The sequence below is a fragment of the Accipiter gentilis genome, chromosome 31 (genome assembly GCF_929443795.1).
Source record: "Accipiter gentilis chromosome 31, bAccGen1.1, whole genome shotgun sequence".
NCBI lineage: Eukaryota > Metazoa > Chordata > Aves > Accipitriformes > Accipitridae > Astur > Astur gentilis.
Window position 1 is genome coordinate 20,521,154 of NC_064910.1, and position 17,328 is coordinate 20,538,481.

The 17,328-nt window shown below is 44.3% G+C and overlaps 1 protein-coding gene across 6 annotated transcripts; it reads right to left on the bottom strand.

Moving 5' to 3' along the window:
- Nucleotides 1–137: 137 nt before the first annotated feature.
- Nucleotides 138–15,757, bottom strand: RBBP7 (RB binding protein 7, chromatin remodeling factor). Of its 6 annotated transcripts, XM_049834156.1 has the most exons (14): nt 15,489–15,757; nt 15,110–15,254; nt 12,988–13,130; nt 12,341–12,514; nt 11,918–12,033; nt 11,093–11,253; nt 10,536–10,662; nt 10,365–10,442; nt 9,705–9,781; nt 9,191–9,248; nt 8,305–8,415; nt 5,972–6,072; nt 3,515–3,673; nt 138–2,476 (listed from the first exon to the last, which is right to left on the bottom strand). In XM_049834156.1, the coding sequence occupies exons 1-14, from the start codon at nt 15,502–15,504 to the stop codon at nt 2,452–2,454; spliced, it is 1,491 nt and encodes a 496-aa protein (XP_049690113.1). In that variant the 5' UTR covers nt 15,505–15,757; the 3' UTR covers nt 138–2,451. The 6 variants fall into 6 exon arrangements, with proteins under 6 accessions (XP_049690113.1, XP_049690114.1, XP_049690116.1 ...); XM_049834157.1 differs by lacking the exon at nt 138–2,476 and having other exon boundaries at nt 3,551–4,978; XM_049834159.1 differs by lacking the exon at nt 138–2,476 and having other exon boundaries at nt 3,575–3,661; nt 5,944–6,072.
- Nucleotides 15,758–17,328: the final 1,571 nt, after the last annotated feature.

Here is a 17,328-nt window from a genome sequence, read left to right on the forward strand (position 1 = left end):
AAAAGTTGTGAAATTTGAGTTCAAGTGTATTGTTCGAGTGAAATGCCCTGAGAAGGGTGCGTTTTCAGGGTCATGTCGATGACTTGTGTGTGGCTGGTGGTAGCTGGTACCAGCCGTGCAGGCAGACTCTACCTGTTGCCCTTGCCCAGCCAGCCTCGGCTGGGGAGCGCCGCAAGGCAGAGGGCAGGTCAGACCATGGAGGGCAGGAGCTCCAGCCGAACCTGTGGCTGCCCGCTTTGAATTCTCCTTGTGCCTTCTGCCTCCAAAAGGTAATCTACCATAGTCCAGTTGGATGCAGTGTGAAAAATACGGGGGTTTGTGTTAAAAATCAGATTGTCTAGTAACTTCATCCAGCGCTCCCCGTTCTGTCATATGTTGTGCAGTCATTTGTTACTTATGTACAGTTCCCTCCCAGTTTCCCAATAATGCTAAGTGTTCTGTTTGCCTTCTCTGGCATATTCCCTAATGTTTGGCAACTTTCCTAAACTTAGGAGAACTGGTTTTGAGTTCAGTTTTCCTTTACGTCTGCTTTTTTCTAGGTAGCACATAGAGTTGTTCTACAACAACATACTATGATGTGCTCTGTGACACTCTGAAGATAGTATTAATTTTTTCATTTAAATAAAATTGTTCGCTTGATTGAAGATACCCATTTTATAAAAGCTGAGCAATGGAAGTCTCACCCCTGAGGCTTCTCTAGAGCTGTGCGAAGTGTTCTGGAAATCCAGGTACATTGCCTGGTCTCGGTTGCTGTCCTTGCTGTACTTGTTTGCTCCTTCAAAGTGTTCCCTCACATCTGAGACTTGTCTCCACCAAAGGTGCTGCCTCTGCCCCTGTATGAGCATCTCTACTATTTCTATCCTTTCTTATGGTACATACTGATACAGAAGTCAAATTTACTGTTAGTAGTTCCATGGATCTCCCTAGTCTTCCTAAATTCCTTACAAAAACTGGTCAGATTTGCAAGCTTTTGCTAGAGATAAATTTTTTTATACATCACAGTTAATAGCTGGGGAATTTTTGCCTGTTTTTTTTTTTTATTAGGTGCTGAGTCTCTTCTGTTAACGTATGTGCACATGCACACAGGTACATACACATTTGAGCCATACTTAACTTTTCTTGTGAAGAGTTGTTCTGACACAAGAACCTCTTTCACCAGCTGCATTCTGAGCCCTTTGGTCCAGCTGCTAGGGCTTCATCTCTGTGGCAGATGGGCAAGTGTGTTTGATGTACTTGAAAAAGACACTTGCTTTTAGGCCTTCAGTAAGTTATTCTTCATGGATATTCTCTGCTCCTTTCTGATTTTTTTTATTTTTTTTTACATTTAAATTTTGATTATACACCTTTTTCCTCTTGTTTAGACATGTCTTCTTGAAAAAAAGGACATATTTTCTTCCAACAGCCTAAATTAGTCTCATCTAACTATGCTAGCTTTCATTGATCTTGCTGACTGGCACCGATCTAGCTTGAGCTTTTAAGTAATTTAAGAATATTGTGCTGCCTCCAAAGACTTTACTTTAATTTCCTTTTAAGCTGTTTGTTATTTTCTAGCTTTGAAGTTGCACATGATTTGGGATTTCTTGCTCAAACAAGGATATGGGGTGTGCCTGTCTTAGGGACTGTGACAGATGAGTCTTGAAGCAGGCCTTCTGCATTATTCAAGACTATGCCAAGCCCCTAAAGCTCTGCTTCAAGAAAGTAATCGCTTACAGCCTCCATAAATTTAAATACCCTGTTACATCTTGTGATATTTGCTCAAGGTGAGGAGATGAAGTCAAGTCCCTCCTTTTTAACCTTATTCTAACTACAGCCATGTAATAGATACTCCATACTGATGCAGTTTACTGTTGCTTCCACTGAATTTATGTCGTGGTCTTAAGAGCCAAAACAACTACCTCAGTTCTGCCAAGTCCAAGATACGTTACTGGTATTCAATTCATGTAACTTGTTAGGGTTGCGGTGGTTTGGTTGCTTTTTTTTCCCCACCACCAGTATTCATATAAAGCCATTTGCTCTTGGTCATGTTGCCTGTTTTATAAATTGTGTTTATCAAAACTTTTGCTGGCTGTGACTGTGCTTCTGCTGTTTCCTGACGGAAGGTTACTGACTCTTCTACCTCTTTTCTCCAGGCTGTGGTTTTTATGTAGGCTTGATGTTTAAAGCAGAGAATCCTTGCCTTTTAAAGGAGAAGGGTAGTTACACAACTCTCAAGCACCATTTGTAATGCATGTGTGGCCATGCCTGGACTGGGGGAAGGTTTGGGTTTGAAATTCTTAGAGAAGAAAACGGTGGGAGCAAAAATTTGTAGTAGTAATGTGCTTTGGCTTTATTAGTAATAAACCACCACTACACTGCAGTGCTGGAAGCGTGCAAGAGTGCTGCTCTCCAGCTACTGACCGCTCCTCTGAAGTACTCAAGCAGTCTGATGAGATGGCATGGCTGAAGATTTTATCATTCAACTTCTGGAAACACAGGTCTGTTGAAATAAAATAGCAGGTTCAAAATACAGTTTATAGTTCCACTGTCATTCATGTTGTATTTCAATACAAAGATGAAAGAATTTAGATTTCCTTGGTGCAGGGTGAAAACATTGGAGAGAGAAGATACCCTTTATGCTGAAAAATTGCATCGAAAGATGTAGGTGTTGAGAAGAAACAAGTCACCCACCTTAAATGGGCAATTTTTCATTTTCTGTTTTGGATTTGTGTGGCAGGGTTTTCTTTCGTAGCCGGGTAGGGTCCGCAGGGCTGGCTCCCCGGCTCCAAGCCGGACCTGCCTCTGGCCCAGGCCGAGCCCCTCAGGGACAGTGGAAACACCGGTGGGAGAGCAGATTTCAGAGGGGAAACCTGCAGGGAGTGGGGGATTGGAACGGGAGAGGAACCCCTCTGTGGGTACCGAGGTCAGGGAGGAAGGCAGGAGGGGATGCCCCCGCAGCCCGCGGTGAGGCGGCAGGCTGTCCCCCCCAGCCATGGAGGGGAGCGGAGGCCCCCCAAGATGGCCGCCGCTCCGTGGGGAAGCCCGCGCTGGAGCAGGCTGGGACTGAAGGACTGCAGCCCGGGGAAGGACTCACCTTGGAGAAGTTCATGGAGGAAGAGTGTGAGGAGTCCTCCTCCCCCTGAGGAGGAAGGAGCGGCAGAGACCAGGTATGACGGACTGACCCCAGCCCCTGTTCCCCTGCGCCGCCAGGGGAAGGAGGGAGAGAGAACCGGGACTCGGGCTGAGGTGGGAAGGAGGGAGGGATGGGGGGAAGGTGTTTTCAGGTTGGGTTTGACTTCTCAGTATCCTTGTTTTGATCTGATGGGTAGTAAGTTAAATTGATATCGTTACTACCCCCAGTTGAGCCCGTCTTTTGCCCGTGACCATAAGTGGGGAGTGATCCCTCCCTGTCCTTATCTCAACCCATGAGCTTTTTATTCTATTTTCTCCTCATCCCACCAGGGCCAGGGTGGGGAGGAGGGAGCGAGCAGTTTCTTGGTGCTTTGTTACACCCTGGGCTGAAACCATGACACATTACCTTATGTAGTTTTTGTTCTGCCTTGCACTTCTGCAAACAGCCAATACAAAAAAGGTACGTCTCACAACTCTGTACCCAGTTCCCTTGAACAGCAAGGTCAATGGATGGAAAATTTGCTGGTTTTTCCTCTCCCCAGCATGTACCAACCTGCAGGAATAACTTAAGAAGTATGCTCCGTAAGTACACCTAAAATAACTGTTGCTTAATGCAATAAATAAGTATATTGCTGTAGCTATTGTTCAGGTTGACTTATTACTTTTTTTTTAAACTTCAAATTCAATTATATTTACTACTAGCAGCAGTACGTAAGCAGTATCTATGTCCTGGGGAGGTTACAAGTTTTTAAAATCAAAATACTAAGGCATGCAAACAACTAGGCTTAAATATGATGACCTTCCAATGTTTCACAAACATTCCACTCGGGCAATAAAAAAGAAGTATTTAAAAAAAATTACTTGCAAGTTAAAAACTATAATGGTCGCAGCAGCACATTCTCACTCAGTAACAAAAAAAGGTTTAAGTCAACAAGATGTAGGCTAATTCTTAAATTAAATGCTGGCCCTGTGACCTGGCTGTGGGCCTAAGCTGTCCTACAGCTGCCTAAATAAGGCTTGTGCAACGTTGCCACTATTGAAGGAAGGTGGGTGGGTGTGTACACATATATAGTGAAAGATAATTCAGACTTGGGGAAAAGAAAGCAGTACAGAGCCTGTATTTACTGCAGCACTTTGAACTACAAGTATATTAAAGATAACAAAATTATGCTCTCATTTTGTTCCACAATAAATTATCGCGTCCTGCTGCCTTTCAGCTGTACAAGCATGGGTATGAGCGCATCCCTAAGCCCCAGCTCGCTCACTCTTTGATGCTGCGCAGCGAAGCAGCAGGGCATGGTGGGACACTGAAGGTATCCACCAGCAAGTGACTCAGAGCTCCAGCCTTGGTGCTCTTGGCATTTCAGTAAAGGAAATCAAGAACACAGAAAAGTACTTATTTTTATATTAAAAGTTAGACAGGTCTGTACAATAGCATTGTATCAGCACTAAAACTTCTCTTGCCAGTATGCTGCTCATCATATAGGTGTGCTTTTGCAATAATTTAACTATCCAGTTAACCAGGGTGTAAAACAAGTTCATTAAAAAAACCAGAATGGCTTTAGGCTCTTACGAGTGAATGAGTGGCAATCTGTCTGGGTCTCACCAGACATGGCAGCACTTCGGCAGGCATTCTGCCTTCTGCAGGAGATCCTGTTTCCAACAGGAATGAATTCAGAGAAGCTGAAGAAAAAGTTACAGGGCCAGTCTATCACGAGGGCCTCTAACACCAAGTCACCAGGTTCCTGAGGGGGCCCGAGATGTTTCTGGAGCTGGTCAGCAAGCTGGAGACAAACTGCTAGAACGGCAGTTGCATTGGCTGTCTCAGGGCAGATTGCTCCCTTCAGCACCGGACCCCCACACTGCATACCTGTTAGTCAAACCAAAACCCCACTTAGAGAACGCATTCATCTCCACTTCCTAGACATGGCATTTTAGTGTTTTTTACACCTATGAACACCAGCTAGACTGCAGCATGGTTTATCAGGTAGTGGCTGAGTGGTCCTTCAGCAGCTTTGACCTTTCATGCTGTTTAGCACACCCTATCCAGCTGCTGCCCACCTGCTGAACAGCATCTCAGCCTTCCACAGGAATACCCAAGTGCTTTTGCACCCACCTGCATCACTTTTAGAGGAACCATTCTGTAAAAAGGTGTAGAAGGAAACATGTCTATGCTTGATGACCCAGGGGGGTCTTAGTAACAGCAGGCAGGACATTAAATAGCATAAGAGCAATGAGAAGAGAGCTGCAATTAGTAGCTCACCCTCCCTTCCCACTCCCATTTAGTTTGTGAGGCAGTCAGAAGACTCAAGTAAACAACCCCAACCATAAGAGACACACAAAGCTGAAATCACTGATCATAGGCATGAACAGCACTGTACGTGCTGGTGCAAAGCAGCTGGTAGGTCTCCTCAAAGCAAGTGCTGAAGAGCACCAGCAACGGGAGGGGTCATGTAACAGCTCACAGCCCTATCTGCACCAGGAAGAGCCACCACCGTGCTTTCTGGGAAGCACTTCTGTTGTTCCAGTAAGTCAGGCCACTGACCTCTTCGTTTCCTACTTTTCAAGAGCTGTGTGCCAAAAGGAAGTAGGACCTGACCAAAAACTGTCCCCAAGTTCAGTATGTTTAATGCTTATAATTTGCTGCCACTTGCAAATTAAATTAGCATCCAGAACATCTAGAGTTCCCCTCAGAATCATCATGGAGCCCTTCCTGTGAGGCAAGGAAGAGAAAACTGCTGGCCTGCTTGCACGCACCAAGTCTTTGTCAACAGACGTTGACCCTTCCAGCTGAATGACTGCTAGCCAAACAGTAAACAGGAAAGTTCGCAATACCTGTGCTCCACAGCTTCACTGCCATTACCTCACAGCACCAGCACAGGGATAATCTGCTGTAGACGATGACCAGAGGGGGCATGCTGGAAGGAAGTTGGTCCTCTCGGTGACATACAGGTGAGCACCTTCCTGAGGAACAAAATGCTGATGATGAACTCCATCCCAGCCAGACCAAGCCCAGGTACCTTAAGATACACAGCTTGAGCCCAGCAGCCCACTAATTTGCTGTCTTTACTTGAATTTTAACACATCACAGGAAGTAACACTTTCACCATCAAAACCCACATTTTCAGTATCAGTCACCTAATCTTCTATTTTTTTCAGCTTGAGCAGAAAGATCAGGATAGCCAACAACTCATTTAATTAAGGCCTGTCTTAAGTAACCAAAAGCTTTAATTTAAACTCAAGTTAAACAACAGCTTAGATTTGTCTGACTGACAACTCCCAAGGTGATCCATAACTTGTCTGTAGAACCATGATGAACAGAGATATTTTACTTCTACATGGTCCAAATTTTCCAGCTTTTCAGTCAGCCCGAGGTTTAGAAGCAAACAAACTGTGTTTGTCTTGTATTTGTTCAGATAATAATGTATTTTAGACATGTGCCTGATTGCCTTGCACCACTTTCATCAAAAAAAGCTGCAGGAGGGCTCTAACTAAACACAGGCAACACCAATTCACCGAGACCATACTGCCATCTTAGCACCTAAGACAAGAAAAGGTTAAAGGACAGTGCTTCCTCTACTGCTCCAAAAAAACCCAAACACAAAACCACATAAAACCAAAACCCAACTCAACAGTTACTTGAGTCTGCTCAAGATTTATACTTGAACTTTACAGGAGTCTGACTGGTCACCTCCCCAAACCCCTTTCTATACCCCTTCTGTTTGTGAAGGATCCAAGTTATCTATTCCAAGTTTTTCGCATCAAGACAACTCTCATCTTCCCAAACCTTTAATGGTGGGCTAACTAAGAACTACACATCTTTATTACCATGCAGAAATTAAATTATATTCAGGCAAGAAGGCATTGACCTCATGTCAATGGACATTAAACACACCAAACATTTTATTTAATAAATTTTATTTATGCAAAGCCAATCCAAAAGTGTTGTGTAAAAGTGGAAATCTCTTTTTACATATTAATAATTTTTTTTTTTTTGCACACTTTGTGTGGGAAGAATGAAGATTTGACTGTTTTATTTACAGGAACCCACTTAGTTTGTTTAAAAATATAGACATCGGTATTAGTTCATTTTTATTTTCCCTAAAAGCTAATTGCTGTACAGTATACAATAGCTCAAAGTGCCCAAATAACCAAGGGTATCCCATGACAACTTGACTATAGAAGCTTTTTGTGCTCAATTAAGAATATTCTCATTTTGATGTAATGCTTCCGCCCAGTGCTTGGTTTTGGGTTTTTAGGGGCTTTTTTTTAATGTATACAGTAGTCAAATTATATTACTATGTCACACCCGGTATTTCCTTAAGGAAGAAAAGTTATGTTCCTTGACCCTCCAGTTCAGCTGCTGCTATATCTGGTTCTTCATCATTGTAAATGTTTTCTGCCTAAAGACACAAAATAACACATTACAAGTGGTAGGCACAATTTTTTTAAACAATCTTCTACAATTTATATAGAAAAAACATGATAGTACCAAGAAGACAGAGACATCATCCCCTCCTTAAAGGGACCTTGTCCCTGCCTTTTCTTAAAGGGCAGCCAAATTTCAGAGTGTGCACACAGTGGCTAGACTTCAGCAGTTGTCTTCTTGCATTGTTTTATTTCAGCAGCATAACCATTAGCCATTTAACCATTAGCCTTACCATGAACGTTTTATTTGGACTTACCTCAACCTCAGTCTGAACACACAAACCAAGTTAAAGAACAGGTATAAAGAACTGAAAACCTGACCTGTGACACACATTTAAGTATGTTACTTTTTTTTTTTTTAACTTATCTTATTTATAAGGTAACCGATCAAATTCCTGTAATGTAAAATAATATGAACTAACTGGAGAGTTAAAAAGCATCTTGCTTCACAGTGAACATGCAGGGGATAGGGGGAAGAGTAAGTCTTGGCTAGTATTGGATGTAAGTTTGCAACTGCCACATTTATTCTGAATATTAACTAGTACCTAAGACTTGGAGTCAAGAATTAGCTAGCAGGTGTATTCAGGTTGTTTTAGCCTGTTTTCTTTTGAAAGTCTTACTCTCTAATCTAACAGTGTAAGAAGTACAGGGGTTAGACTACTTTCAGTCACTAAAGGCACAAGCTGCCCTAAGAAGAACAAGCCATTTATTTCAAGTTTCATTTATGCAACAGCTTCAGAGCAACTCAGGAGCTGTTGTGACACTCACCATTTGCCATATCTGCATTATGTTGTCCTCCGATACAGAACAGATTACCCAAGGCTCATTAGGATTCCAGCTGAAGTCTGAAATTTTGGCAGTGTGTCCTCCATGAATAAACTGTTAAAAAAACCCACAAGCTTCAGTAAGCCATCTCATCTCTAGAGAGAAGTCTGCTAAAACCCAAGATTCAGAAGTTAAATTCATCATGCTGATGACTACACAAAGAAAAACTTGCTACTAGAGATTCACAATACAGACGTGAAGAAGGTGTGGGTGAACCAGCGCATTCCGTTCATTGCTTACAGACACGGCTGCAATTGCTGCGACAGCATTTAAGATGACAGTTCATATTATTATAGCAACAACTGACTGACATCCTCAAAATGGCACTACTTCACACAAGGTTGGGCTGTGAAATATGGCCATATTTTATATCCATTACCTCATCTAATTATATGAGCACTTATACAGTTACACAGGAAATGGGGAAACCAAACTATAAGCATTTTTGGTTGTTTCCTGAGGAAGCAAAAGAAAACATAAGCTTTTGTACATCAGTAAGGTTAGCTATATGGGACCTAATTGGTTTAATGCAAGAGAAACAATCTGAGGCCTTGGCTTTATATGCATTCAGTTATAAAAACGTACGATCAAGCACATGGCCAAACTGTAAGTATGTTCAATAAAGATGTGTAAATCAGGTCCAGACGAGCTTTGAAAAAGTCACAGCATTCAGAATTGAACAGAGGAAGCCTACTTCAAGTTAGAGCTATGGACTAAAAACTGGGGAGGTGGAAAGATTTAAAAACTGCTGCAGTTTTAGTAGCACAGTCATAAGGCATCATACTGCCATACAGCTTGTCAGCAGATTGAAACCTGAACAAAAGCTTACCAGCAGTTCAGGAGGCCCATCTTCTGCATCCTCTGCAGACTGCTCTTCTCCAATTTTACTGGAAGAAAGTAGTTTATACTTTTTATTAATAATGAAAATTGCATCCTGTATCAGCTTAACTTAACAGTTCCTAGCCTTTCTTTCCAGCATTTGCTTTTGCTATTGGTTTTTCTCACTGTCAAATAATGTAAGCCTCAGGTACAAAACATCAACTGTTTGGCATTATCATTACTGAAATAGAATCTAACTTAAGTGCATGGAGGCAGAAATCACTTATTACTAAAGACAACAGAAAACAATTCTATCAGCAAGAAATCCTCAAAGAGAAGTAACATGAGAATGTTACACACATACTGTGCTGCTTCTACTGTATACTTGAAAGACTAGGTCCAAGTTCAGCAAGCAAGGAAGGCTAGAGAACAGCACAATCATGTCTACCAAATAAAGTAGGTCTGCAGCCTTTTTTTTTTAACTGTCTGTTCATATATACTAAAAGAAAGGAAATGCTCTTCACCTCAGATCCCATACATTAAGCCGACGATCAGTACCACTCGAAGCAAGAATTGTTTCGTTATGAGGAGACCAATGAACCTATTGAAAGAAAACAACTTGACTGGAGCACAGTGACTGATTTCTAATGCATATCCTGTATAACCACCACCTGAGCACTAATTTTCAACAACTAGACTCAATACAAGTTTCTTCCAGCAAAAAGGATGTCCTGTTGCTCAAATAGAGTGCTTTCATCTTAAGATTTCTCAGATTGAACAGCCAATATTATTTCACTGTTACAGATTTAGCATATCATGAAATTTACTTGTCTAAAATTCACTGTTACTTGCACCTATTAAGTAGGCAGAGTTCACAATATTAGATTTGAACCTCAGTCCTCTCCATAGCAGGAGATTTTAGAGAAACCTTCTACCTGTACTGAGGGTAGCTGCAAGCTCCCAGTATCTTTTTAGCAGTAAGTTGTGGACTACGTGCTTTGGAGTCAAGTGGGGAAAGGTAGAAAGTAACTATGTGGTACTGTCTGTACTTGTTGAACCAAAATTCACTATTAATGTTTAACAGACTTTTATTTATTGTGGTCACCATAGGAAAATTTACATGTTCTTGTCCTAGTCAGTACTCTTATAGATTTTGTTACAGGTTGTGAGAAAAGTTTACCCACCTGAAAAATTTCATCTTTATGAGACTCAAAAGAATGGAGTTTCAATTTTAAATTTCGAAGGTCCCATAGAGCCACTGTCTGGGAGAAGTAACAAGAAATCATTTTTACTATAATGGCTAATGAACTGTCATCTAGAATACTTATAAATTTGAAGTTTGCACAAGTAAATACCTTGTCAGCAGAACCAGTTGCTAGAATGAACTCACTGTAAGGGTTGAAGGACAGACAGTTGACCTCAGCTGTATGAGCATCTACAGAATGACTTGGCTTGGACGTGGTATTAGATCTTGTGTCCCAACTGTTGCAATGAAGGGTTTGGGGGAGAGTGAAGGGCAGGGAGGAGAGAGCGAGAGTGAACATAAATTTTCACAGGAGGTTGTTTTTCACTACAGTACACATTAGTTTAAGAGACTAGATTATTACTAAACCTAAGTCTCAAACTACAGTTTTTATTGAAAAACCTTTCAGGAATTTTGTGTCTGTTGTACATGAGCAGTTCGGACCAGGAAGCTGATAAACATATTAATTACATCTTATTTTCAAACGATGGGAACACATTAAATGACATGCAGATTTCAGCAATTCTGCAGCATCACTATAGTTGATTGCACTAAAGACCTACACCATACCATTCCATAATTCACATTTTTTTTAATCTAAGTGCTCTGGACTGGTCCACTGACAGCACACAGCAGGCACTATCCGGAAACTGCTTAACCCCAACTTACATCATAAGCTTCTGATCATCAGCCACGGATCCAAACAGAGATTCATGAAGCAGATGCCATGCCACATCTTCTACTACTGCAGAATGCCCAGTAAAGATTGCTTTCGCATCAACAATTTTGCCTTCTTTTGGTCCAGCACTTACATCCCATAAACACACAGTCTGTAAATAAGAATCATATTCTATTGTTATGCAGACTTCAACAGTGTTATCTTAATAAACAAACAAACAAATCACATTCTACGTATAAACAGAGAGATGACACTCCTGCTCCTGAAACAGTTCTTTGTTTTTGAAAAAGAACACTTAACATACCATAAGTTAGAAGTCATCTGAGTTAAGTCACCCATTAGTTTTCTTCAAACTCGAGGTTCAAGGATTATTTTTAAGGTCACAAAAGCAATTTACAAAAAGCATCCCTATTTCAGTAGTAAAAGCATTTCACTTTTAAAGCCCACACAGAAATTTGCTAGCTATTAGTCCAACTGATCTTTGAGGGCCTTACTAATTTATGGTCCCAGACCAAAGCCAGTTTAAAGGGTTGTTATACAACAATATCTTCCAGCAGACAACTATAAAAACATTCTGTTTTGAACATTCTCTTTACCGAGAATGTTACAAAGAACTGGTTGTTGATTACAGCCTAAAGCCAACCGACAGCCTTTAGAAATATAATTAAAATAGGTGAGAACCTCCCCACGTAACAATATACAGCTACACTAACTCAGTTTTTCTCTAATTATCTATTACAGCATAAATTGGGGGGGTGGTTTGGTTTGGGGGGGGGGTGGTTTTTTTTAAATAGGGGAAAAAATGTGTTTTTTACATGATCATCTGATGCACTGAGAAGATGTCCACTCAAATTTGAGTTCCATGATAAGCCATAGCCTTCTTTCTGGTGCCCTCTTAATCTAAGGTCAGGATTACACTCTCCACTTGGGTCTGAAAGAGAGGAAATTTCTTCCATTTAGCTACACCTTGCACATCAATCCATAGGAGCATCATTATTCCTAAGAACTTTGTTTCCATCGCAATAATGGCATTTCATACATCAGCCTCATTTGAGAATGCTGCTTCTATAAAGATTCTCTCATGATACTGAGCATAACCAGGCAGTCAGAAGTCACCAAAGATATGGGCCTTCTGACTTGGATCCCAGAGCCCATCACCTCTCCTCCTAATTGGAGTTAAATACAAGTTTACCTTTCAACAAGAGGCATTTTGCTTAACTTCAAGGAGTCTGACCCACCTGGTTTTGAAGGATGTTTAGTGTAGTCAAATACCAACACATCAGCCGACGGTGTTTTTGTAGCAATGATGCAGGGATTCTGCGGCATGTAACGAGCACGGTTTACTTCACCTTCATGGTTAATTTTAATCTCCGTTTCAATTTTGCCAGTCACAGATCCAAAGCCACCAAACTCTACATTTGTCAGAAAAAGGTCAGTTTATCACAACAACTATTTTAAACAGGTCAAACAGCATTTCATGCATCTCCTCCACTCCAAGAAGCAGTAGGAAGCAGCTTATCATAATACAATAAAGATTATGACAGACTAGCACCATGTGGCACAACAGTATTAACAACAGGTATTTTGAATCCTCTACGGTAGAAACTAAAGCTCTGAAAGAGTTTGTATTTGAGGTAGATGGATATTGGTTTTCACCACAACTGACAACGCTGGCAGAAACACTAGTAGAGATTGTATATCATGTTACCTAAATTATTCTGAAATAAGAAGTTTCCTCTTTTTAGTCACTATTAATGATCTAGAATTAGTGTGACCTGCTAAGTATACGTCAGCTTTCGTATTTAACAGAAAGTTAGAATACCTTTAGACAGGACACTTAATGCTACTGCTAAAACATAATCTGAAGAATGCATGCACTGCCCACCTCCTTTCTCACTGTCATATTGAGAAGCATCAAACTGATCATCATTGGGAATCTGGACTCTTGCAACAACCAGGTGGTTCTGTTCATCAGACGTGTGCGTTCCCAAAACCAGCCAGTGCAGAGCATAATCCTTTCCTTCCGGCCTGTTTAGAATAATAAATGCATGGAATAAAATTAAGTGCTCTGTTCCAGAAGTTTGACAGCTAGCATCAATAACATTCAAGATCCAAACTTCTCCAGGGAGCTAGAAAAGAGAGACTCACGTAAGAGATCCTTTCCTTTGTCACAAGAGACTTGTGCCATAAAGTGAACTAGAATCTGACATAAACAAGCCAAAGACACAACCAGCAAGGCTAGAGTGACAACACAAGTCAGTAGCCATTGCCACTCTGGCTTGAAAGGGATAACTACAATTTGCATAGTAGTTAAAGGTGATGCTAATACCTAGTTCTGTATTTAATTTCCCTAGCAGTTGCACAGTATTGATTTAGAAAACAATCAATATTACTTTCTATAATACACAAATACTGCGCACAAGCAGCAACCTATTTTCGTTACTTCTCATAGAAACTTTTGCCATTATTATTTCATTTCAGAAGCTCGTTTCTAAACACTGCACAAATCCTAGCTAACTAGAATCAAATTTCTCTTCTGGTGGTTACATGCAACATTTAGACATTTAGTAGTAAGTGAAAGGCTGGATGGAGAGTGCCATTTATCGCTGAAAGGAAAACTTTTAACAGTCAAACCCAAGCAAATTCTGCATTCTTGAAAGCAACAAACTAATTACACTGTCTGAATCCAAGCAAACAGGAATCACTGGGACAATCAAAAACCACCATAGGTATTACTACACCACTTCCAAGGCATCATCATACATTTTGAGGGGGAAAGAAAAATACAAAACAAAACAAAAAACACACAATGCACACGCACTTACTTGTGTCAGGAACAGGTGTCCCATCATGTCAGGTGCCATACAAAGAGACAGTCCTTGCCTTAAATGGCTTACATATTTTGACACTGGATAATTGGAAATACCAGGTTTTAAACTGAATATAAAGTCAATCTGCAAAATACGAGGCAAGCAGAAGTGTTCCTCATCAGGGCTCCACACCCTCACATCCCCACTTCATTTTCTCCATGCCACAACTAGTTAGCTCACATCTCTCAACATCTTCCCCAGACATTCTGGTATACAAAATTAAGTGATCATCTAACGCACCAAGTATAACATCACATACGTAAGGTGGAATTTTAAAGAGGAAAGAGACCATCCTCTGATTATTTCATGAACTTCACACACAAGCTATTTTAAAACCTAGCTGTATCACAGTTTACGACAACGTGAGGGACCCAGACCTTGCCCACTACCTCAATGGAGCCCTGAGTCATTACTGCAACAGTTTACCTTCTACAGTAGCTGGCACATGAACGGAATCTACCCCCATCTTCATAATTCTTTAAGAAATTAACCAGTGAGGCCACAATTTTCAGGGGAGGGGGAAGAATGGGAAAATTAAAATACATGAAGTCAACAGTGAGCCAGGGACAGAACCAGGATGTGAAGCACCAGTCTTAGAACAACAGCCCCTTAAATGAGTCCGGACTTAAAACAAAATCAAGAGACAGATACTATGGCTTCTACAGGAGAGTAATCTGTAGTGCATATGAGAAAAATCAGTCTTGAAGAAAAAGCTAGTTTAGTACCTAGATTTCTCTCATCAGAATTAACTATAGAAGTGTTAGGTCTCTTATATATCAATAAATTAGGAAAGATTTATCTCCTCACACCTCACAACATCTTCTGCTAGCCTAAGCTGCAGTTGTGTAAAGTATCAAGTTATGACGTTTTTCCCCAAAGCTTCGGCATACCCTAAGGGTTTTTAAAGTTGTAAGCACTATAAAGCGTTACAAGCTGACAGAGGAGTCTAACCCAAATTATTTTCATCTTGTACGGTTTTCATTCTCGAGTTACTTAGCAGATGTGGTTAACAGAGACAGAAAGAGCTGCGGAACAAGCAACTGCACACAGCCCCAGCTCCCGCTTCGCGAACTAAGCGAATCAGCAGCGGAGCCCGGTGCCTCCCTGGCACCTCCCAGGCCTCTTCCCTTCTCTCACCTGGTCACATCAGGCAACCACTGCACGGTGAGGCTGGGCCACTCCAGAGCGTGTGTCATCACCAGGTCGTACAAGAAGGGGGTGTTTTTCTTCCAGATCTTGTACTCCTCGCTAATGACGCGCTCCTCCACCGTGTCTTCCAGCACTGCGGGAAGGGAGAGGGATGAACCAGGGGCTCGGAACCGCGGCCGCCAGGGGCCGGGGCAGGAGCGGGGGTCCCCAAGCGCCCTCAGGACAACTGCCGCCCCCGCACGCCCGCTACCACCCCCTCGGCAGCTCCCTGGAGAGGAATCCCGGAGCGCCTCAGCCCCGCCGCGCCACCCGCGACCCGGACACACGCGTCCTCACGCCCGGCGAGGGCGAGGAGGGGGTCTCCTACCTTCCTTGCTCGCCATTTTGGGTGTGCGCCTGCGCGCCCACAGGCGAGGCGAGGCGCGGCGCAGGAAGCAACGGCTAAAGGCGCCGGAGGGGGAAAAGGGGGAGAGGAAGGAGAGAGAGAGGAGGAAGAAGAGGAAGAAGAGGAAGAGGAGGAAGAGGAGGAAGAGGAGGAAGAAGAGGAGGAGGAGGAGGAGGAGGCGGCCGCCGGCAGGGGGATCGAGGGCGGCCGGTGAGGGCCCAACGCCGCCGCCGCCGCCGCCCCGCGCGGGCTTGCCGCCTGCCAACCCGCGCCTCAGCGCCGCCGCGCATGCGCTGCCGGCCGGCCAATGGAGCGGGCGGCAGGGGCGCGAGACCGGGCCGGCGGCGCTCCAATCAGGCGCCGCGGCGCGCGCTCCGGGCCCACGCGAGGCGAGCCGAGCCGAGCCGAGGCGGGGCGGGGCCGGGCCGGGCCGCCCTGAGAGACGGGAGCGCGCAGGAGCCCCCAGCGGGAGCGGCGGGAGCCTGTCCTGCTCCGGGCCCGGCGGGCCCGGCCCCGGGATGACGGGGCGGAGCGGTAGGCGGCGGCTGAGGAGGAGGCAGGCGGCCCGCGGGGGGTGTGCGGGCTCTGGGGAGGCGGGCCGGGCCGGCCGCGCTGTTGCCGCCAGGTGGGGCTGTCGGTCCGGCAGCGCCGGCCGGGGGACGGCCGGGGGGGGCTTCGTGCCGCCGCTTCGTCTCCGCTCAAGGGCGCGACGGGGCAACACACCCCCCCCTTCCAGTCAGCTCCGGCCCGGCCGCGGTGCTGAGGCGCGGGATTCGCCGTAGGCGCGTTTGGTTTGAGGAGCGCGGTCTGCTCGCCAGAATTCTGCCGTTGCCCCCAGACGGTGGCGGGGCAGGCGGGCGTCACGACCCCTTTCCCCGCTCGGGCCGTGCCCCCCGGGAAGAAGGCGGACGGTGGGTGCCGCCGCGAGCCGGCCTGGGAAGCCGTCTGGTCGGGACTGCTGCGGAAGATCGGGCCCCGCAAGGCTGTCCGCGAGTGTCGTTGACACTCGCCTTCCTTGCACCGGGATAAAACACAAATTCGAGATTCTAGAGGTGTGAAATCCCCCGAACTGTCGGGAGTGGGTGACGAACAAAAACGTTCTTCTGGCCCTCCTCTTCAAACTACCCTGCGTGTTACTGCCGCTCTAAGGCGGGTTTACCAAACAGGGCACCAGTCATTGCACGTTAGAAGTCGAAATCGAGAAATGGGAGTAGTTTTATTACTACTTAAATCATTCATTAGTTTTCACGAACAGAACCCAGGGTACGTTCGGAAAGGAGGGACAGTGCAGGCAACGAGAGGGAAATGAGAACAAATGACTCGTTTTGCAGAAGTGTCCAAAAAACAAAATGCAAGATATCCCTTTCCACCACTCAGAAATTACAATAATTTAGCCATTAAGAGAGGAAAGAACAGCCCACAGAGTTAACATCAGTTAAAAAATTATCCCGGCACGAGTGAAGACTAGAGATCAGCCTCCTATGTGGAGGCAGCTACCTCCAGGAAACCTTGGGGAACCCCGGGGGGGAGCGGGGGCGCGCGGTGCTGCAGCCGGCCGTGCGGGACTGCTGCGGTGCTGGGCGGCCAGCCGTGGGCCACAGGGCACACTGCGCAGCACAGGGCACCGCTCAGGCCCTGGCGCAGGGGCTGCAGAGGCTCTCGCTGCGGCAGCGGGTTTCTCTGACCTGTGCTCCACAGCATACAGAGGTTTGGGGCTTTGGCAGTAAAGTGGAAGTTTCTTGGAGATGCAGCAGCTACAAGGCAGCCTGTCTGCATTTGAAACAGATTTAGCAGCAAAGAGTGGCAGTGGACCTGTAGGTGG

Bases quoted from the DNA above. Each gene is read 5' to 3' on its own strand.
- RBBP7 (XM_049834156.1), bottom strand. The intron at 11,254-11,917 runs GTAAAAAACACA...TCTTATTTACAG, and splicing joins TCAGTGCATCAGATGATCAT to ACTGTGTGTTTATGGGATGT. The intron at 10,443-10,535 runs GTATTTACTTGT...TACTTCTCCCAG, and splicing joins CAACTGGTTCTGCTGACAAG to ACAGTGGCTCTATGGGACCT.